The sequence below is a fragment of the Phoenix dactylifera genome, chromosome 8 (assembly GCF_051530095.1).
Source record: "Phoenix dactylifera cultivar Ajwa chromosome 8, Ajwa_hap1_PhDact_Kaust_v1.1, whole genome shotgun sequence".
Classification (NCBI taxonomy): Eukaryota; Viridiplantae; Streptophyta; class Magnoliopsida; order Arecales; family Arecaceae; genus Phoenix; species Phoenix dactylifera.
Genome location: NC_143197.1, coordinates 8,261,484 through 8,283,342, shown reverse-complemented (window position 1 = coordinate 8,283,342; position 21,859 = coordinate 8,261,484). Strand labels below are relative to the sequence as shown.

General features: G+C 40.3%; 3 protein-coding genes across 12 annotated transcripts; 2 read left to right on the top strand and 1 right to left on the bottom strand.

Annotated features, from left to right (window-relative positions):
* The first annotated feature begins 773 nt into the window (after positions 1 to 773).
* Positions 774 to 2,079, top strand: LOC103720042 (protein DOG1-like 4). Its single transcript, XM_008809565.6, has one exon. It carries the CDS (start codon positions 1,115 to 1,117, stop codon positions 1,763 to 1,765), a length of 651 nt encoding a protein of 216 aa, XP_008807787.3. The 5' UTR covers positions 774 to 1,114; the 3' UTR covers positions 1,766 to 2,079.
* A 1,615-nt stretch (positions 2,080 to 3,694) lies between these two features.
* On the top strand, positions 3,695 to 11,241 carry LOC103720030 (uncharacterized). 8 transcript variants are annotated; one of them, XM_026809580.3, is made up of 10 exons: positions 3,748 to 3,989; positions 4,084 to 4,474; positions 4,699 to 4,829; positions 4,921 to 5,006; positions 5,348 to 5,442; positions 6,753 to 6,849; positions 8,904 to 9,018; positions 9,615 to 9,769; positions 9,887 to 10,012; positions 10,887 to 11,241. In XM_026809580.3, exons 3-10 carry the CDS (start codon positions 4,736 to 4,738, stop codon positions 11,109 to 11,111), a joined length of 993 nt encoding a protein of 330 aa, XP_026665381.3. In that variant the 5' UTR covers positions 3,748 to 3,989; positions 4,084 to 4,474; positions 4,699 to 4,735; the 3' UTR covers positions 11,112 to 11,241. The 8 variants fall into 8 exon arrangements, with proteins under 8 accessions (XP_008807768.3, XP_008807772.3, XP_008807771.3 ...); XM_008809546.5 differs by lacking the exon at positions 4,084 to 4,474 and having other exon boundaries at positions 3,695 to 3,989; XM_008809550.5 differs by lacking the exons at positions 4,084 to 4,474; positions 10,887 to 11,241 and adding an exon at positions 10,175 to 10,457 and having other exon boundaries at positions 3,695 to 3,989.
* On the bottom strand, positions 9,448 to 20,846 carry LOC103720032 (protein FAR1-RELATED SEQUENCE 11-like). 3 transcript variants are annotated; one of them, XR_001880128.5, is made up of 6 exons: positions 20,244 to 20,846; positions 18,512 to 18,635; positions 15,823 to 16,830; positions 15,130 to 15,573; positions 14,110 to 15,052; positions 9,448 to 12,582 (listed from the first exon to the last, which is right to left on the bottom strand). XR_001880128.5 is itself a non-coding variant. In XM_008809554.4 (5 exons), exons 1-5 carry the CDS (start codon positions 20,354 to 20,356, stop codon positions 14,192 to 14,194), a joined length of 2,550 nt encoding a protein of 849 aa, XP_008807776.3. In that variant the 5' UTR covers positions 20,357 to 20,846; the 3' UTR covers positions 13,973 to 14,191. The 3 variants fall into 3 exon arrangements, 2 of the variants coding, with proteins under 2 accessions (XP_008807776.3, XP_026665379.1); XM_008809554.4 differs by lacking the exon at positions 9,448 to 12,582 and having other exon boundaries at positions 13,973 to 15,052; XM_026809578.3 differs by lacking the exons at positions 9,448 to 12,582; positions 18,512 to 18,635 and having other exon boundaries at positions 13,973 to 15,052.
* Between the last annotated feature and the right edge of the window lie 1,013 nt (positions 20,847 to 21,859).

The following is a 21,859-nucleotide window of genomic DNA, read 5'->3' as shown; positions in this document are numbered from 1 at the left end:
CTAATGTTATGAAAAAAGAAATACGAGAAATAGGAGATAAAGTTTTATCAGCCCATAAGCAAGTTGGGCTATAGATATTAGTTGCGTTCTCCAACTTAGAAGGTTTTAAGTTGGAAGCAAGGAAAATGTTTCCCCCAAAATTATATCTCTATAACTCTAAATTCCTAATTATTGCCACTCCCATGATAATTCTTCCAATAGATATCAATTAAATAAAATAAATTATTAATAGATAAGATCATTTCTATGCATCAGTGCACGTTCCTGGATGACCAGCTGGGCCCGTCCGATGTGAAGGAAGATCACATGGCACCCGTCACATAAGACACCCTACTTCTTTCTCGGTGGCTGCCTGTCCTTTGAATTCCAAATACTGCCAGCCCTGAAGAGTCTGGATGCTCTGCTACTCTTTATTTTGTTAACATCAACGTTACGATATACTTAGAGAGGCGCCTCTGCGAGCTCTTTTGGAACGGTGGGCCCGAAGATGGAGAGCTAGAGCCGCCCACAGATCAGCATCGAGTGACATAGGTGTTGAAAGTCTCCTTTCTTTTAATGGTTTGTAATGTCGAGAAGAATTTTAGTTCATCTTACTTGTTTTGCTGGCTAAAATTTTATTTTGATTTTATTATATTCTGAAGCCAACTTGCTGGATCACCAACAACAATCTAGTATGAACAAAATTCGCTCAAAGATAATATTAATTCATGCTCCAAGATCGATTTCAAATACTAAAAATTCTCCTTATTCAAGGATGGGTAGTACACAACGAGTCCTGTCCGTATTTCGTCCGCAGAAGGTGTCCCGACCCCTGGGAAACGCCAGGGGCCCAAACCTTAAAACCCCCAAATATTTGCTCTATTCGGCAGCCGCAATGGTGAGCGAGTGACGACACCCTCCACCGCTCCCCACGACCTCCACAGCCCGCCGCTGTGTCTCTCCCCCTAAGAAAGGAAAACTGAAAACCGCTCTCAAGTTTCAATCACCGTACCTCGAAATTTCCAACCATGGAGATTGCCTCCTTACGACTGAAGGAACGAGAAGAGAAATCCTCGAAATTTCTACTCGCAGAGCTCCACCGACGCTGCTCCCTGTGATCCCTGGTAATCCCCCAATGGAGGCTTTCTTTGACGCCTGGATAGCCGGCCTCGAGGAGCTCCAGAACGAGCTCCTCTCCGCCCCACGCGACCGCCCCGACGTCCTCCGCCCCCTCGTCGCCCGTGCCCTCGCCCACCACCAGGACTACTACCACCAGAAGGCCCGCCTCGCTGCCCGCGACGTCCTTCGCGTCTTCTCCCCCCGCTGGCTCACCCCCTTCGAGCGCTCCTTCCTCTGGATCGCCGGATGGAAGCCCTCCATCGCCTTCCGCCTCCTCCGCTCCCTCGACGACGACGACGACGGAGACGCCTCGCACTCGCCGGAGCAGCGGCGGGCGGTGGCGGTGCTGCAGAGGGAGACGGCGTCGGCGGAGCGGGCGCTGTCGGAGGATATGGCCCGGGCGCAGGAGGCGATGGCGCTCCCGCAGGTGCTGGCGGCGGCGCGAGGGGTGCGGAACGGGGAGGCCCGGGCGGAGGCGGCAGAGATGGTGGTGCGCTCCCTCGAGCTCCTCCTCGCCTCCGCCGACGCCCTCCGCGCCCGCACCGTCACCCGCCTCGTCGATATCCTCACCCCCGCCCAGACGGTAGACTTCCTCCTCGCCGCCGCCCAGCTCCGCCTCCGCGTCCACCGCTGGGGGATGCGGAGGGACGGCCGAAGCAGCGATTAAGAACACTTCGCGTCTTTTAAACTACTCGTCAGAAACTTATTAAAGTGGCTCGTCAGAAACTTATTAAAGGGGGTACGTTCGTTATGCCATCGGTCAGTATGAACCTCGAGGGCTCATATTATTGGAATACGTCAATGCGTTTGGGCTCGGTCTGGTGTTCGTTGTGTTTGTGTCTGTCCTAAGGAATAAGCCTATAAACACCACGGAAATTCAAGTAGCTATATCCGGAGTGGCCATGCAAGCAAAAGTAACTTGTGGCTTGTACTATTGCTTTAATATAATACTATATATATATAGTGTCTACTTTTTGAGAATTTTCCTACACGTGTATACTTTTGACAATATACGAACTATTTCATTACTCTATCATGTTCGAACAGAATGTCATAGGACTCACCGTCTGTAAAAAGATGTCTGTTTAGATGTTTTGCTACACATTAAATTCAAATATGGTATTTTGAAAACTATATAGAGAAGCAGCATAATTTTCAATCTAGGTCCTCAGAGAAAATAGCATTGTAATGCTTGTTGTCATCATATTATTCCATGGTTTGCATATTAAAGGATGCTACGAGGACGGCAAGATTTTCTAAATTAGTAAGGTAACTATTTTTACATACAGTGCATCCTTAATGCATCTTACGTATCTTGCTTGCCTAGTTTAAATATAGTTTGTTAATTAGTAAATCAAATTCTAGGAGTCTACCCGACATCCTCTTAGCAGTAGTTGCTCTTTTTATTTTGTTTGGGTTGGATTCCACCATTACAAATATTTCTTATAAGATTATAATTAGAAAATCAGATTTACTTACTTGTAAGCTAGTATTTTTGGACGCGATCCAATTTGTACGTTACTCATCTAATTCACGTTCAACTAAACTTATCCATATCCATAAAGCACCACATCAACAAATTATCAGAACTTAACCTTCCAATCTCCAAGAGCCCGAGCCTTTTTAGTTTGTCTAAATATTCGAACACAATCAAAAGATCAATACCCCAATATCATTTGAGCCCTATTAGGTCGGATCATCCAAGCCCTATAAGGTTGCCTAGTGCATCCTTAGGCCTCAAAAATTATACTGGTCGAGATTTTTTCGAGACCTCGAGATTCTTCTACCTATTATCTCTATAATCAGTTTTACATATTTTAGGCTGAGTATATTTACAGAGAGGCTAATGGGGCCGTGGATTGGGTGGTCTTGTATGTGGTTGATCACTCGAGGGGGCTCTGTGGGTTGGAAGAAGGGAGTTATCTAGAGCACTTTAAAAATTACTGTTTTTTTATTTTTTTAGATGTCATACTAGATACTAGAAGTGTATGAGCCTAGAAAGAAAAAAAAAAATCCTAGACTAAGATATAGGCTATCCGACTCCCAAAAATGTCCATGGACCATCTTAACCTCTCTCTACATTTAGCCACCCTTATAGTTTTAGTTTTAGAGCCTCAAAAGTGATGTACGCTGTCTGGTACACGACAACTGCTCCACTCCTTCGACCAATAGATGGGATGAAGGGAGGGATCGGTGGCTACCAAGATGGTAGCCTAATAGTACTGGGCGAGGATTTTAACCTTATGATCCCAAGTTCGAGTCGCTGCGGCGACGATTAAAATGTGGCTTCGGCTGCTGCTTGGATATGAGGAATAGAACCGCTCTTGGACCCCCAGTAGCCGGGGTGGTGCTAGATGTGACGTACTTACACGTGGAACTCGAGCCAGAGCCCAGAGAGGTAGCTGAGCCGGGCCCACGGTTGGGGAAGGCATGAGTAAAACCGGTCGGGGTGCCCAACACACGGTAATTTTTGCCCGCATCGATCATTCTCCTGGTGGGGCGGAGGCTCAGTGGGGGCTACTATGCGGGGATGGGTTTGTCCCTTCTTCCCCCCTCCCTTTTTTCAGCAGAAAAAAAAAAAAAAAAAAAAAAAAAAGAAGAAGAAGAAGAGAGAGAGAGGGAGGGATCGGTGATTTTGAGCTCGCTTCTCCGAGATAAGGTCGCACGAGTGCTCAAACAAACAGGGGAAGGAAGCAAGGAAGGCAGGCAATGGAAGCGAAGCTTTCTAGGATTTCGCGGACCCTAACCCCTTCTCCCATCCAAGAGCTCTCCCATCTCGCCCAGCGATGCGGCGCCATCAATCTCGCCGAGGGCTTCCCCGATTTCCCTGCCCCTCCTCACGTTAAGGAGGCCGCCATCTCCGCCATTAATGCCGATCTCAACCAGTACAGGTCCTCCTTCTCCACCTCCTCTTTTCTCGCGGGTTCTCGATTTTCTTGGCGATTAGATCTTGATATTTGAAGCTTAAAAGCTAATTCTCAGCAGTTGACTGAGAGCTTAGGAGGTAGAAATGGAGTTGGAGGACACTGGTGAGCTTGTAGGATGGAGCGATGCCGTTTTTGGTTCTAGATTCTTGTTTGAAGGGGAAATTGTTTGTTGGATGGAGATAAATTCACAGTTGAGGAGGTGAAGATGGAGTGGAATTGTTTGTGACTTCTTGAGGAAGATGGACTGAAATTGAGGGATGTTCAACAAATGTGGATGGAAAAGGCACTATTAACCAGTAAAGCCCGCATCTGGGGCATGGAATGTTATATATTAATTTCCCCCGAATTCGAAAATCGTTTGTCTTATAATAAAGCAATGGCACTGAAATAGGAAGATTTGAAGCGAGAGGTGTTGATTTGAGGCAAACAACCCATCATTTTTGTGAGAGGTAATAGTATACGTAGCATAGCTCTACTGTCATCTAATTTTATCTGTGCGGTTTATTTTAGTATCCAATAAATCATGAAATTACATAAATCAAGAACTTAATAGCTTATGCAGAGGCTACAGAACTGTCCATGCCCCTTTGGTTACCACAAAGATTTGTTTTCATTCGTGCTTGGTTTGTCTTGATTTTATTTCCAATAATTTAGGGATATCTTTTTCTTCAAGGCATGTGCAAGGCATCTGTGACCTCTTGGCAGCAACAATGAGACAAAATTATGGTCTTGATATAAATCCTCTTACAGATGTAGTGATATGCTGTGGCCAGTCTGAGGCATTTGCAGCAGCGATATTTGCAGGTATGTATACTTGTGCATGTTACTGGAGCCTTTGCATACAAGTTCTTTCTTTTTTAATCTTAAAATTTTAAGATCAATTCCACTATAACAGCAATCAACCAGGGTGATGAAGTATTGTTGTTTGATCCTGCTTATGAAACATATGAATCATGCATCGCTTTAGCTGGAGGAATTCCTGTGAGTTTCATCTTCTTAATTTTAACCTCTAATAGGCTTTATGGAATTCCATGTGCGAAAAAATTGAGAACTTCTTGCTTGTGCATCGAAGATGGGGTTTTCCCATCCATTTTTCTGCCAAGAAGTGGAAAAAACAACAACAAGAAGATTACGTATCAAATGTACATCTAGCTTGTTGGATACTGAATTTTCGCAGCTGAGTGAATTCTATTGATTGCTCAATTCTTTAATGTTATATGACTTGTATCGCCTTGAGTGAATAACCTCCTTGATTTGTCTAAGCTGTTTCTCTGAACTAGCTAAACCAATCTGATTACTGAACTGCTAACTGCATGATTTAGGTCTATGTGCCATTGGATCCACCTTACTGGACTCTGAATGTTGACAAACTCATGAAATCTTTTACCAGTCGAACTAAAGCTGTGGTTTTGAACAGGTGACTAATGATTGCTATAGGAATGACATCAGAAAACAGTGTTCTACAAACATTTATTCTGTATTTAGCAATTTCTGCATGTGAAATGTGAAACAATAAACCCATATCCTGTAGAAATAGTACTATTCTGTAGATTGCTGCTTGTCTTCTTAATTTGATTCTTGATGCCCTATCTTTGATATATTCTATTAAAATCTCTTAATAGTTGTAGCAGTACTTGGTGTTTTCATAACTTATATGTTCTAAGGTTTAGCTATTCTTCTCCTTACCTCATTTGATATGGTTTTCAAAAAACTACCCTGCCATTGGATATTATGTGTATGATTCATTAACGTAAAACTGACATTAATTAACAAACTGAACTTATTCATGATTTCATGGTCAAGGCAAATCATGATGTTGTAAGTTATACCTGAAACCAAATGAACTCTGACTTGAAAGGGAGCTTTCTTACAAATATAGTATTTCACATTGGCAGACCCTCTGTTTATATTTGGATGTGGTCGTTTGGATATTTTGCATTGGCTTGTTGTCCCTACATGGCTGCATTTGTGATTCTAGCAATATTATATCTATTTTCAACTCTCTGTTATACTATGTTAAGACTTTTAAATGATAGTTAAGGTCATACTATATGTTGGAGATTAGTTTGTGCCTCTGCAAATCTGATACTGATTACTGTTACTACAATATGGAGATTGTTTATTCATAAAATAATGTATAATTTGACCAAATTAGCAGTGTTGCAGGTGAAGCATAGAATTCAAATATATTTTGGACCTGACTCAAGTCATGCTTAGCCCATCTTAAATCCAGTTCCTGGATTTGATTAAATCATCATTATTTGTGACTGTTACAAGTGATGAATCAAGGTGTAAATATCAAAAACTTTAAATGAAGTTCAGAATTTATATTGGCAGGCTGAACCAGGTTGTTCAGGCAAGGCCTTTTAGCACAATTTCTTCCACTTCTATGACTGTATAAGTGCTAATTTACTAAAATTTGTGGTGTCATGGCAATCCTCTGGACTACTACTAAAGGTTCCTGTTGTTTGCATGACTCATCATAGGTCATAATATATAGCTAGTCGCCTAGTCCATTCAACTAGTGGTTTTTCTATATTCTTTGAATGGATTTAATTTACCTCTACTGCACAGAAAGCATACTTATGGCACCTTGATTTTCATATGTTATATTGTTACTTAATCTTAAAGTTTTTGCTCACTAGAATAATATGAAGTACTGCAGTTAATCTTCTCATACAATTTTAGATTGGTGCAAAAAAAAAAAACTAATTGACGTTGGCACAGTCCTCACAATCCAACTGGAAAAGTTTTCAGCAAGGAAGAACTTCAGGCCATTGCTGGAGCTTGCTGCAAAATGGACTGCTTTGCTATTACAGATGAAGTATGCATTCATTTTCTTTATATATATTCTTCATGAATTTTTATTCAAATAAACAAACAGCACATAATATTCAGAAAATGGCTAAATATTTATATCAGCAGTCACTGAATTATATGGCCTTTATATATCTTAATTAACTTCAATTTAATAATAATAGAAATAGTTAAAGAAGCAGGAAGGTAAGAAAAAGTTGTTGAAAATCAAATATGTTGACTTTTCAAGTATTAGAATCTTCCAAATCCTGTTTCAACTGTGTCATTTGAATGCCTTATTCATGTTGATTCCTAGGAGATCGTGATATGCGAGACTTGCATAATGGTTGTTGTTGACTTATTCTCTCATATCGATCGACATTTCCCAATGACCAGGACACGTGTTGTTGGTCAAATTCAATTTCCCAAATGTTATGATCTAAGTCTGAATCATGAACTATGTCTACTCCTGCATTTTGTCCTGTGAGATGGATGTCATAATGCAGTGTCAGCTAGGCTTATGCTTGAAGTACAACAATGCTACTGAGTTCCTTATGTAGCAACCTGTGGGATTTTGCAAAGTGATGTAAAACAAATCCCACAGAAAAGTTACAAAGTTTATGTATAACTCCCTGTTGCTCCCTTTTGAACTGGCACTGCATGGCTGCCAGAGTGGGTTTTACGTGTGAGATTTCATGTACTACTAAAGCATTTTCATACTAAAATCACGACAACAATGCATCAAGGGACAAACTATATTAGTTTCAGTTGGTGATACGAAAGAAATTCGAGCATTCTTTTTTTTTTTTGATTTTTTTTGTTTCTTTGTTTTATTTTATCTGGATTTGTTGCTATGTCTATTGCATTGTGAGAACCAAGACTTTCTCTTCATTAACAGCTAACCTAATTCATATCAACAAGACTGCTTCAGTACGCTCGGGGCTATTATTGTGTGCAAGGTAACAGCTGGGTGATATACCTCTGTTCCTATTGATTTTTTAAGATATAGAATTAATTGACTAGGTCTCCTTGGAATATCTGATGAAGCTTTAATATTATAGATAGAACGGTAGTTATTAAGTCGATTAAATGGTTTGTTATGTGTCTAGAATGCGAACCATGCCTCTTTGGCAGGGTATCACTGCTTTTAGTGGATAGACTTGAGAATAAAGGCAGCAAGATGTAACAAGAGTTGGACAAATGTATGAAGATAGACGGTATTAAGTTCAACATGGAGTATATGGTCTTTTTGGTCAATGGTCAATATGAAACAATAAGACTGAATAGAGAGATAACAGTTTTTTTAAAAAAGAAAGACCTGGAGATGGATCTACTATTCTATATCTTATATTTGACACATAGAATGCTCGGCTCGGTTCCACCTTTCGAGCCTTACCGGTGGCTCACCGGTACGGTTCCACCATTAAAAATGGCTCGCTGCCGGAGTCGGAGAAGGCGAAGACAAAAAGAGAGCGAGTGGGGGAGGGAGGGAGAATGAGCGGCGGCGGAGGGCTATTGGGGGGGGGGGGGGTCTCTGCCGCACCCCCGCGGCCCTCCGCCGCCGCCTCTTCTCCCTTCCTCCCCCACTCGCTCTCTCTTTCTCTTCTCCTTCTTCGGCTCCGGCGGTTTCCTATCTCGGTACGGGCCCGGCACGGCCCGTATCGACTCGTTTCGCCGGAGAACTGATATAGTGCTCGGTACCGGTTCCTCCGACCCTGCCGGGCCTATACCGACACGTTCCGCCGGAGAACTAGTATGGTGCCCGGTACCGATTCCTCCGACCCTAATTTTGCATGACCATATATGATGTTTGTGAAGCATTTATTATGTTCGTAAGAATGATTTGTCTATATTTGGTCTTGGATGCAACTCTTATTCTTTATAGCCATGATGTCCTAATAATTTAAGTTATATTGCATTGTATCATGCAGAAAGTTCTAGAAAAGAAATTTTTAAGAAAGTTCTTTTTTACTCGTGAATTGGACTTGATTCACTGAGAGAGATCTGTTCCTTCCTTTCAGGTATCCTTCTACTCCTGTATTTTGCTTGATTCACTGAGAGATGCTCATTCCTTCCTTTCAGGTTTATGAGTATATAACTTTTGACAAGCAAAAGCACATATCCATTGCCACACTTCCTGGCATGCAAGAAAGGACCGTCATCACATCATCCTTGTCTAAGACTTTCAGCGTCACAGGTAAGCGCCACGTTCTGTCATGATTGAGCTGCCAACAGACACATGATGCTGAGAGCAGTACCTCTTTACTGATTCTCAGCTGACTGGTTGTTATCCTCTGGCAGCTGAACATTTGGAGAGTCTATAGTGCTGCATGCGGGAGTTGTTACATCTTGTGCAATTAGCATGTTCTGAAGAAGTTAAATATTTATTAGATCTATTTTTTCTTCATATGAAGTGCATATGCAAGTTGTTACAAGCATTTCCCCTAAATTGAGAGAGATTTTTATTAGGGTCTGCTATTGTTTGCAAACTGTTCAAAAATGGATCTAATAAATGTAGACGTATATCACAAGTAATAATGTGCAAATTAAGCTAAAACTTATGGTATTCGACTTGTTGCAGTGGATGAAAAAATGAACAGTAGATAAATTTAAAAAGTACAGATAATTAACTAAAGTATTTTTCTTCTTTTCATTGTGCTTATAGTTCTTTGGATATTCTAGGCTCTCTTCAATATTTTGTAAAGGCCTCAATTTTGCAAAAGACAGTATATTGTCTTCTTGTCGAGTGTATTTGTACAGGTCATCATAGTGATGATTATGAAAAGTTCACAGGTTGGAGAATTGGTTGGGCTTGTGCTCCAGCCAGCATTGCATCTGCAATAAGAAGCATTCATGTCAAGCTCACGGATTCAGCTCCTGCTCCTTTCCAGGAAGCTGCTGTTACTGCACTGCAAAGCCCACCAGCATACTTAAAATCTTTAAAAGCTGTGAGCATGCATTCTTCTAATTAAAGCAACATCTCTTTTCTGTGAATATAACTAATCCAAATGGGACACGTGGCAAAAAGGCTTATTCCAGTTATTTGTTATTGCTTCATGTTAAAGGAGTACGAGGCAAAGAGAGACTTTGTTGTTCAGATGCTCTCATCGCTTGGTTTTCAAATTCGGTTCAAACCACAGGGTTCAGTTTTTGTATTTGCAGAGCTACCTGAGAACTGGTTACTTTCTGATGTATGTGTTCTTCAACTGCTATTTCAGACTTTTTAGACTTCTCCAACTTTGTAACTTTGTAGGTCATTATGCTTTACTATTTAGTATGAGCAATAAAATAACTATATAACACTTAAAATTTTGTTTTTTCAATTAGAAAAATTCGAGAATTCTACTTGACAGGTGATGGGAGTGTAAAATGGCACCTGAAGAAAATTGTGAAGATATTCCTCACAATGCTGAAAATGGGAAATCAACTGGCTCAAAACTTGCACTTTAAGTTTCAGTGGAATGGAGCTTCTCCGTACCTTTCTTATGTCTCTCTAGTCAAACCCAGCTAGCTGTCTTCATAAAATTTGAAGTATAATGTATGGTAGATGCAAACTTTTCTAGTTCGTTGTGTCTAAAACAAGGGAAATTATTAACTTATTACTAGTTGTTTTAATAAAGCACATGATTAAGCATAGTTTCTTGTGAAGTTGGACTGAAATATCTCTTTTAACTATTAAATAGTTCATCTTCATGAACTTAAGATGAACATACCGTCTTCTTGTTCGTCCTTTTTTGTTTCATCATTTCAAAGAAATGATGGGAGATTGCCTGGCTCAAACATTTGGGGAAACACATCTCAACATTTGAACCTGGAAAAATTCCTCCAAATGGAAAAGGGTAACAACGGGGTTCTATCCCAGTTTAGCATGTGCTGGGATTATTCTGGCTGTCCTAACTAGTTTTTTAGTTTTCTTTATTGGTTCTTCACTATTGTTTCCTATCTGAGATGGATTTTGATTCGCAACCTAGCTACATGTTCTATGACAACCAGAAATGGTTGGTGCTTCACTAGTTATGATGCAACAATAATTGGTTATCTGGTGAATACATCATTGCTTTGCAGTTAGAATTCGTCACGGAGTTGATCGAGAACGCAGGGGTGGCAGCTGTACCTGGCTGTGGTTTCTTTCATGCAGATCCTAATGTTCAGGAATACCGCAATAGATATGTCAGGTTTGCTTTCTGCAAGAGCGAGGCCACTCTAAATGCTGCTGCTCAAAAGATGGGAGAGCTTTGTAAACTGCAGCGGATGCCTGGATCTCTGATCAGAAAAAAAATTCTGGAGTAAACCAATTCTGGCCTGAAGTTCAGCAACTGATTGGTTATCCAATCTCATGTAAGTTAGAAGAAAGTTGTCTAACTGTATTACATTGACATCCGTGCAGCATTTAATTAATCCATGCTTCTTGTTTCGCCTACATGGATTTGAGTGCTCTCTCTCTCTCTCCCCCCTTTATTAAAAATTTTATCTTTTCTGAACTGTGATGCTTTTGAATATTTATGCTGGAGTGCCTCATCTATATATACAACCCTCAAAGAGTGGAAGGTATCTCGATCATCAAATCTAGTGCACATAGAGAGCTGAAGTTATTGACATTAGGCTAGAGTTTGGTTTGTGCTTTTATGAGGGACAATATGGGGATTTACTTTGAACTAAAGCCTGCACTTCGTTACCGACATTAGCTCAAACTATTGGAACTGGTTTAGATCGCCATATATCGTAATTCTTCAGCATTTGCCACCTCATGTGGTTCACCGCAGCTGGGACGGGTTGTGCTTTCCAAGATCTATATGGTTTCAACAAGGTAATAGCGAGATGTTATCTATGGGTAAGGAGCCCTTTCTTGTCAGATGTTTTAGATACAAATACAAAAACTGAGGAGATCCACAAGCACAACAATAAACCAAGCTTGGATTTTTTCGGATGCACCACCCAATAGTGGAACCGAGGACCCCTGGTTGCCAAGCAAAGGAGTGTGGTTACGGAGGCAATCCCCAGTCACATGACATTCAAAATTTTATTAAAGCACTAATTCAGATTGCATCATAAAGGTAACATTTTTGTGTAGCAGGTCCAACTCATATGTACTCTGACTAGGAAACAAGAGTGTTCCAAATGGATATGAAACTCAGAGTGTAAACTGTGATCTTTCGTTCAGCATAACCTTATACTCCAAATTGTTTCGTGGTTATAATGCAGATGAGTAGATGAAGCTACTTTTAGACATTTTCAGTGGCTAAACAATTCATATATAAGCTTGGACTTTAATTTAATATGGTCAACTAAGTCCAAAATCACTTAAATCAGAAATCTTAAAGTTAATATTGAGCACGGCATGCTAGTTTGGGATTAAGGTTTAGTTGAGTTGGAGCCGACACCCATGAGTTTGGGGTTAAGGCTTAGTTTAGTTGAGTTGAGCAGATTACTCATGCAAAATAATTATACTTGATTTGCATTGTTTGACCAACTCACTTGCCATTCCAAGTTTAGCTTTAAGTGTAAATTATCAGAGGACGATAGAGAAAGTTCAATTGGCAGGAATTTGCATCAATTACGGTCCAACATATTTGACATGGCTGAACTTGGTGACTGATTTCAAATCTTTGCCTTAATTTCAAATCTCTACCTTATCACAGACATCAGAAAGAATGACAGATGTGGGTAAGTTCAGTTTGAGAGAAGGAAAGAAAAGAACCTTGCCTTCTTGGTATGGCAATATGCTGCTGATATCTTGTGGTGCGACTCGCCTGAGCATGACCTACCTCGTAATGGACCAGTAGACGTCATCCATATAAAAAATGAAGCAAGTCATGGTAAGAATACATCTCACTAATTGGAGCATCAGCATAATATAATTGCATTCTAATCTGAGTAGTTTTCCAAAGGTAGATAATTGAGGGCATCCATAAAATACATTATAGTTTAATTTCGACATATTTCCAAAAGCCGCCGGCTGGAAACTTTGATCAGTTACAACGACATCAGAGAACCTTCATATGTGACAACATTACATCCTTAATTTAGTGAATAACAGATTAAAGTTACAGGATTTGCAAGCCTTGCAATACAAATAGCCACCATACCATCACCCACTAGCAAGCAGCAACTCATACCCGAATAAGCTATTGAGTATTAAACATTAAGTTCAATCAGTTATTGAAACTTATGTGTATATTGTATGATCAGCATCCTGATATAGTATACTGTATAGTATACTGTACACATGCATCACATTTATATCAAGAGTTAAATGTCTTCAGAGGACCCATCTTTTGAAATAGCCAAGGGCATGTGAAGAACATAATAGGAAATTCTTCTATGATGCACATATCACAGCCCAATTTGTACGCATTTAAAACTACATAGAAAAGAACTTCCAAAGACATAACTAATAGTCAAATATGAAGCCTTACAAACATAAGGCTTATCTTAATTCTGTCCTAGAAAAGTAATATATGTTATTTATTATTTTTAGAACAAAAATGTTATTGCATCCATGCCTATTATTTTTTCTTTATTAAATTGTTTGCTGTATATTCATTTAACGAGTGGCAAAGTATTGACATCCTATTGGACTGTAGATTATATGAATATCTAATTAGAATGTTCATCTTAAAGCTTATTCAGAATATTTTTCATTTTTCTGTAGTTCATGTAATATTTACTTGTGATTTACATAACTTATATAGAATTAGAACCCCCTGAAGACATTTTATGGTTCCATTTTATCCTGATCTACTTTGTCCATCATAGTCATGGAATGTCGGAGAAAACCAACCCAGCTGTGGGCAGAGGAGGAAAAAAATCTCAGATGTAGACAATATATGTTAACCTACAGATGCATTGCGCACAAAATTGTACATAAAGAATTTGACTTCAGCAGGAAGAACTCATAAGGTACCCACTACAGCACTAGCTCCAATTTTCGGAGCACGGTCTATAGCAAATCATATGCTTCAGAGTTTATCCTAAAGTGTAGCAGGTAACCTTGAAACGAACATGGTCCATGTTAATCCAAAACTTGAAAACTGTGACTGCACAGTTTCCTTCTCATAGACAGAAATTTACTTTCAGTAAAAATAAAATATGACCCCTCCCATCCTGTTTATACTTATTAAAAAAATCCAAGACAGGTAAGAAATTGCATATGATGAAGAAAGAGTTCCATATCTCATTCGTGAATTCGAAAAATAAAATAAAAAAGATCTTTTGAACAGATGCAAGGCTGTGTAACATGAATTTTAGTTACAAATTTGGGAGAATAAAAAGAGATGGGAGATTGCACCTGAATTTGGGGGAGAAAAAAGAATACATCTATGTACAACGACTGAAGGAACTATCATCATTTTATATATCAGCCAGGCGTCCTACAAGAATCCCAAATCATCTCCATTCAAACTTTCAGTTCCCATTATTGGGCAGTCATTAGCATCATGTCCAAATTGCCCACAGCAAGGTGCTGGATAATGCCTCCTTTTCTTTGACATCTCTACCCCATCTCTTGCCCGTCGTTCTTTTAGCTTGCCCAAAGTATAAGATTCATGAGTATGCCCAGCAGCAAAGCTCTGGATAATGCCATCAGTGTCCTCTACTTCTGGTATAATCAGCGACTCAGAAGGGCTCCCATAAGCAATATCGCTCATACCATGTGTGGAGCCAGGAAATTCTCTAATGCGAGACAACACCATGGCTACTTGTTCCAAAGCAACCTCAAGTCGCTCATCTGACTCAACTGATTCTGCCATTAGAGTAGACACCAGAGATTGCAATAAATGAACTCGTTCAGCATGTTCTCTCAGAGCAGTTCTAGAGCACCTAGTCAGAGGCAAGTTGACACGGCGCCAACGACTAGGTAGGTATTCATCTGGAATGCGAAAGCAATTATTCGTTGAAAGAATACGAAGGACATGCCTACAAAGGATTCCTGTAAACTCAAAATGATGGCAACTACAGCTTATGAGCTCTTCCTGAGGTGCCCAAATTACTTTGCACCCTCCATCCACCTGTTTATGGTGTCTCACAAGAAAGCATCCATCTTCGATTGGAAATGATGCATATTGTGGAGCTAATACAAGCTCCTCCTGGAGCTTGCAAAAGGCATAAGGGGTAAGGACAGTAGCTACATAGGACTCCATAGGGGACCCTGTTTTGAGACATATCTTGTGGAGCTTTCGTTGTGATTTTTGTTTTCCTCCTACTTGATCTTTAGAATCTATAATAACTGCCACCTGCAGATAAATCAAATCAAGGATCAGATAGATAATATATAATAACAAGAAGGAAATAAAAGATAATAACTACGCACTTGCTCTACAAAATGATCAAGCTGAGATTGTGCACTAAGAAACTGTTGGATGAAAGCATTTACTGACTCCGAATATATTGTTGCAGTCATTCCTGCAAAGAAGTAACATCTCAAGTATGGCAATGCCCAATATGTCCTCAATGCATATAAACTGGCTATATGCTTATTTGTATGAAGTGAATAAGCATTAACCATTTCCCTCCATTCAACTTCAAATTCCTCAACTACCTCCATATTATAAAGCCGGTGGAACTCAGCCTTCCAATAATCATACCGTGACCCAAGAAGTACTGAAAACCAATCAGAAAATTTTGCAATGATGTGCCAAATGCAGAAGGCATGCTTTGTACTCGGCATTTCAACAGAGATTGCCTCTTTAAGCCACATGTTTTGATCTGTTAAAATTGTTTGTGGAGCCTTTCCTTTCATGAAACCCAAAAATGTCTGCGATAAGGTAAACAGAATGTTAGGGTAACAATCACTAATTTTGCAAGAAAATTAAGTGCTTTGAGTAACGGTCTTTACCGGCCAGTATGGGACAGAGCGTACCATACAAGCAGGGAAATGCTACCCCCCCCAAACCAATCAAATGTTGGTACCAAGGAATTGTATACCAACACTCACATGATCTGTACCTGTTCGGCACCAGGAAAGGTACCAAAACAAGTACTTAAAACCTTGTTAATTTCATACCTTCAAAGCCCAAGAAAATGATTGCATATTTTCATCTCGTAGAAGAACACATCCAAAAAAGCAATTCATTCCATGATTATCCACTCCAATCCAGATTCCTAATAGCATATCATAAGCATCGGCATGGTGAGTTGTGTCAAAAACCACCGCATCTCCAAAAGCTTCATATAACTGAACCGACGAAGCATATGACCAGGCAATATGTTCCAATCTGTTATGTCCATCTATCTTAAATTCGTATTTGAAGTTGGGATCTTCATCTTTGAATTTCTTGCACATCGCAAGAAGGTCAATAGCATCATGATCCCGATCCACCTTTTTAAAAGATTGTAGTAAGTTCCTTACATCTATTTCTTTAAAGGGTAGACAACCAAGTTTCACGCCTTTCTGAAGCTCCATTAGTCTCAACATTTGCCGTACAGACATTCCTGCTTTAGCAAACATGCAAATGCGGCTCTTATCATCTGCTGATATGGTACAATAGGCAGGAAGGTGATGCACTTGGTTTGATTTCAAGAGTTCATGGTTGTGGACATTGCTAAAGCCAGTGACACGCCATTCAGGGACATCAAAGTCTGCCCTTTTAACTATCCTCATGTATGCCTGGCATCCACAACGTGATGATTTTCGATTTCTCTGCGCCTTGCTGTCATCTGATTGCTTTGCCTGAGGAAATCCACCACGATGACAGGTGAAATCCCTTCTGGTGATTCCTCGACCAACACCATCTTTTCCTCTAGTGCGATGACGTCTAATAGAGAAGCCACATTGCTTTGCAAAGCTGCAATAAAATTCATAAGCAGCATCCTGAGATTCAAATCTTTGGCCAATGAATGGGACAAGATTTACAGAAGTTTGTTTTGATAGAATTGCATCTTCAGGCATTTCATCTATGGAGTCAACATCTTCTGGAGATAAGTCAGTGCTGATATCAGGAGCATCTATAACCAGCCCAGGATTTTCTGATGCTTTGTCCGTTATAGATAAACTTGAGCTAAAATTTGATGCCTGATTTAAACACACATTCATCATTTTAGTGAAGTTTAAATTCAAGCTTATAGTTTTAGCGTAATGAAAAGCTAAAGCTAACAAGCAGAAATGTGCCATGTAAAGAAATTTATAAAGCAAAGCAAACAACACAAAGTATGCCTCCCAGTGGGGTATATTTTATATGTGAAGATAGAACAAAGAGAAGACAGAGTATACGAACAAATGATCGGCGATATACATGAACATTGGCTATGCAAAACCATAAACATGTAACTTCTAATGGACAAACATGCTGCTTGTTAGCAGGAAATGGCTTGCAAGGTGCAGCGAGTTGTAAACAGTATAGTGATACTCTTGAGGACAAACTATCAGTGACAGTAGTAACAATTTTCCGGCCTTTGAGATGACTGCCTCCCTCATATTGTCTAAGATTCCATATTAAGATGCTCCTGTTCCAGAAATAACAATGCTAACCAGAAGGTCTTGTTCTAATATGCAGCATCTGCAGTGATACTTCATCTTATGCATATAATCATAGACCTTCCAGAGCCCTCTGCACTATTGACATCCACGTAATAGGTTTAAGATTCTCCTCTTCTTGAACCTTATTATCAGTGCCAAATTCAAGCCTTACCTTCTTGGGTTTCCTCATGTACAGGAAGCATCATGACCTAAAAATTTCTTCTCTGAAGATTTCAACTAAAAACTTATGATACTATCACCCTCCCATATGAAGAGCACAGCTACAACTGAAACAACGTTTGTATAAATATGTGTATTCTGCTCATGATCAAGCATGAAGGAAGACAGCTTTATCTTGTACCATGCTAAGCTAGCAGACACCTAGGCCTAGAAAGATACATTAGATGTGTGGAACTATTGGAATTCTAAATGATCTAAAATTTCTTTTGTGTTTTAATCAAGAAACATCTTCTTGTTATAAAAGATGACTCTTTTAGAACTACACTGTACCTCCTGATTAACATTTAGAGATTTTCTCTTTACCCCATGGTGTGACTCCATGATAACATTTACATCTTAAGGTGATAACTCTATATCATCTAGGTTGTGAATATGAATATCCACTATTATATTTATTTTCTGGCTTGGTTCAAATTTATTGAAATTATCATTGAACTCTCCCTCAAACACCATAAATCCATATCATGTTTTTATATCCATCCTTCAAACTAGCCTCTAAAATGGTTTTCTCCAACCACTGGTGCCTCATAAGATTACAAAATTTTAAAATGTATTTACCCTGTCCAGTTTATGAGAAACCATATAAATTCATCTTCCTCTTAAAACTATAGAGATCTTACCCTAACCCATGATCCTCCATCCCAGGTCAACACTCTTGCATCTTGAATGCTCACTAGCCACATGAGCAACATGTTCTTGCATGACTATGCAAGACATAAAGACAAATACATATGTACATACACATGTATATATATCATACATATGTATAAAGAGATACATATTAAGTTATATTATTGTAACAAGTTACTTCTACTGCAATTTCCATTAATCACTCCAAGTTATGAATTTGTCAGTGTATACTCATTATAACACACCATGATCATAGTCTCATTATCATCTGCAAAACAAAAGAAGAATAAAAACAATTCTATAATAATACATCAAGCAGTTTGCTCTTATGGCTCTCCACAAATATAATGCACCCTTGTGGTGTTACCTCCAGTCTAGCATTGTCATAACGTCTTCTTCTCTCTGGATCAGATAGGATGGTATAAGAATAAGAAACCTCCTTAAAATGCTCGGAAGCTTCAGGATCATCAACATTTTTGTCATGGTGGTACCTGTTCGATCACTCAAAATAAGATTATGGAAAACCAACTAAAATCTCAACTAGAGGGAGGATTTAGTATTAAAGAGAAATAATTAACACATTGATTTTTTGATTTGTAGGGAAAACCAACTAAAATCTTAATGAGGGAAGATTTAGTATAGATAGAAAGAACGAACACATGGATTTTGTGACTTGTATTAGGCAAACAGTAGAAGACACAAGAATTATTTGGTGAACTTTAAGAGAAAGATATGCTCAGCAAAGCAATATACGGAAATTATTAAGGACATGTATGTGAGACGGTGGGAGAAACTGCAAGCATTAGATGTAGTTAGAGCAAGTGAAGCAAGTTTTTGATATTTCAATGCCTCTATAGAAAGGTTGGCAATAGGGTTAGACCTCGTTAACTTTCCATATATGAACTAGTGGCTGATATTTACAAGTACATGACACAGTATTTTGTTTATTACTGGACATAGAGTTGAAAATAAGGTCTCAAACAAAGTTAGTGACCCAAGAAGATGGCTTTGACATAAACTAGACAGATGTGTACACCATGGTAAAACTAGGAAAGATAGAGTAAGAATTGTGCAGGAGTGACACCAGAATAGTACAATATAACTAATTTAGTGATATAGACATGTTAAAAGAAAGTTTGATGATACTCTAACAAAGATAGGTGCTTTAAACTATGTTGATGAGAAGTTCCCAGTTAACATGGATGAAAGATGAGAAGTTTTCAACCAACATGGAATGGAAGTTGTGAGAAAGGATACAAGAAAAGCTTGAAGCAACCTTGGATGTTGCTCTTATTAAGAATGACTAATGAATAAGGATCCAAAAAAGACAACCCCAAATGGGAGGGACAAGGCTTAATGGAGATGGTTAAAATTATGTTCTACTATATTTAGAAAAAAAAAGAAGAATAGAGACAAGAAGAAGTAATGACAAATCAAAGCATATCAAATGAAACAAAGAAGTGCTTCTGGTGTACAATGTTTCAACAACTTTGAAGCTAAGGAGTTGTCAGTTGAGTATAAGGTTTGAAAAAGTGTCCATTATATATAAAAGATTCTTGGATAACAGCTGATATTAGCTGCTATCTTGTTATATCAGCTATCATATAACTCGTGACTCATCAGATTATTATCAAATTCACATATCCATGTCAATGAGAGGAGGGGGTGAAATCCATCTTACTAACAAGCACATAATCAGACAGCTCATTGTTATTGTCCGTTATTTCTCGTTACAATAACTACGAAGAGCGATTCTAACAAGCACTATTATATTCCACAAGAATCCAATCAAAAACCGGGGCAGGCAAATAACGGCCGTTATTTCAGTTATAACAGTAAACAAAAAAAGTTTTGCGCCCGTACATTGGGACACGAAAACAGCATAATTTGGATAGTGATATAACGACCGCAGCCAGAACTTTTCTGGTTCTTAAATATGTCGGTCTTTACGCAAGAGAATGAAAACAGCTTAATTTGCACTCCAGAAAACTACATAGGGGAGCCATTTTTATCCAAGTAAAAGGATCGTACATCCAGAAAAAAGAGCACGAAAAGAAGCACACAAATCACAAGAAAAAGGTGTTCGTTGATCAAATTACCTGAGTGCTAATTTCCGGTAAGCAACCTTGATCTCGAGGCTTGAGCAAAACCTAGAGACCCCCAACACCTCGTACGGGTTTCTATGTATCGCCGGGCGCGATGGGTTCTCCATCTCTCCTTGAATCGATCACATCTCCATTCCCGCCAAACCCCAGCTCAAACCATTCCAATTCATAAAAAACAAACCCTAACCCTATAATCTCAGCGGAAAATCGGAATAACTTCCAGCAAATTAGATAAAAAGGGAGGAAAAGAAGAAAACAGAAGAAAGAGCGGGAGAGGAGAAGACCGCATCCATGCAGAGGGGATGGAGGCTGGATTTATCGTGCACCGCCGGGATGGGCGGGGCTATCGTGCTTAGGGGTCAATAGCCGTCGGATCAGGGATTCCGACAGAATCCTCGCCCTTAACTCGCGCGTACGACTTGGGGCTCACGGATGCGACGGCCCGCGCGGCGGAACGGGGTGGAGCGCCGCCTACGCTCGGCGCAGGTTAGAGGAAACCCTAGGAGATCGTGGGGGGAGAGCCCACGTTGTAGGAACGGGATCTAGCGTGCGCCGTGTGGAGCTTGTCCATGTAACAAGCTTTTGGAGTGGGGTTTCGGCCTTTATTTCCCAGCCCAATTGGTGACTGGCATATGAAATGAGGACGAATGGTTGTGATCCATTTGAATTCAAAATTGATGGGGGCAAAATGGATCGTCCTGCTCAAGACAGGAGACCACCCTGTTTCGGTCAAGCAAACCTCAACACCGATCCGGCTAGACCTCAGTCCTGCTGAAAGCCAGTCCTATCTCGGACCTCGCCGAAGGCCGAGCTGATCTCGGCTAGATCTCTTCGCTATTACGACTTGCAGCAACCTCTTCTGGTGATCATAATAGCATCTCGAGCTCGAGCTCGGGATGCCCTGCTACATCGACTGCAAGCCCAAGGGCTCCCTTGACTGCAAGGATTGCCTCGGCCAAGTTCAGGGTGCCCTATGCGACGACGCGCCTCAACTCGAGCTTGGAGCGCCCTGCTGAGTAGACCTCAAAGTCAAAGAGGCTAGGCCGACCTCATTAAACGTATATTATGGCCCCCAAGTTGGCCCGACCTCAGTGCCCTGCTAAGCCGGCAAGGCCAACCTCGGTCCCCGTCTAAAGGCCAAGCTATTCTCACCCAGTATGCGCTGCGGCCATGCCTTGCAACAACCTCACCGCACCATACTTCGCTTGATGACCACACCAAGATACATTAATAAAGCACTACGCCTTGCTGCCCCAATCATGCCTGCTGACAAAGGTCATACCCTACGATACGCATCAGCGCCATACCGCGCGCAGGGACAGCTCAAATCGTGTGCTTCAAGCAAACCGTGGCCGCGCGCCACTTGGCCCGCGCCATCTCCTCTCATGATGATGACGGGTCATATCTTCGCCACCTGGGCACCTTCGCGGGGACTATAAATAGCCCCATCAAGTAACGCCTAAGAGAATTTTGGCCAACATAAACTACACGCTAACTTAAGTATCGGAGGGTCCTCACTGGAAACACCGGTGAGGCTTTGTACAAGTCCGCCGATGTGCAGAAAGCGGCGTCCTTTCCCATCCCAACCGGTAGCTCCCTCGACTCTCTGA

Bases quoted from the DNA above. Each gene is read 5' to 3' on its own strand.
- LOC103720042 (XM_008809565.6), top strand. From the start codon at position 1,115: ATGGAGGCTTTCTTTGACGCCTGGATAGCCGGCCTCGAGGAGCTCCAG.
- LOC103720030 (XM_008809546.5), top strand. From the start codon at position 3,808: ATGGAAGCGAAGCTTTCTAGGATTTCGCGGACCCTAACCCCTTCTCCC. The intron at 4,830-4,920 runs GTATGTATACTT...CCACTATAACAG, and splicing joins TGCAGCAGCGATATTTGCAG to CAATCAACCAGGGTGATGAA. The intron at 5,007-5,347 runs GTGAGTTTCATC...TGCATGATTTAG, and splicing joins CTTTAGCTGGAGGAATTCCT to GTCTATGTGCCATTGGATCC.
- LOC103720032 (XM_008809554.4), bottom strand. From the start codon at position 20,356: ATGGAGAACCCATCGCGCCCGGCGATACATAGAAACCCGTACGAGGTG. The intron at 15,574-15,822 runs GTATGAAATTAA...ACCTTATCGCAG, and splicing joins CATTTTCTTGGGCTTTGAAG to ACATTTTTGGGTTTCATGAA. The intron at 15,053-15,129 runs GTGCGTAGTTAT...ATTTATCTGCAG, and splicing joins TTGATCATTTTGTAGAGCAA to GTGGCAGTTATTATAGATTC.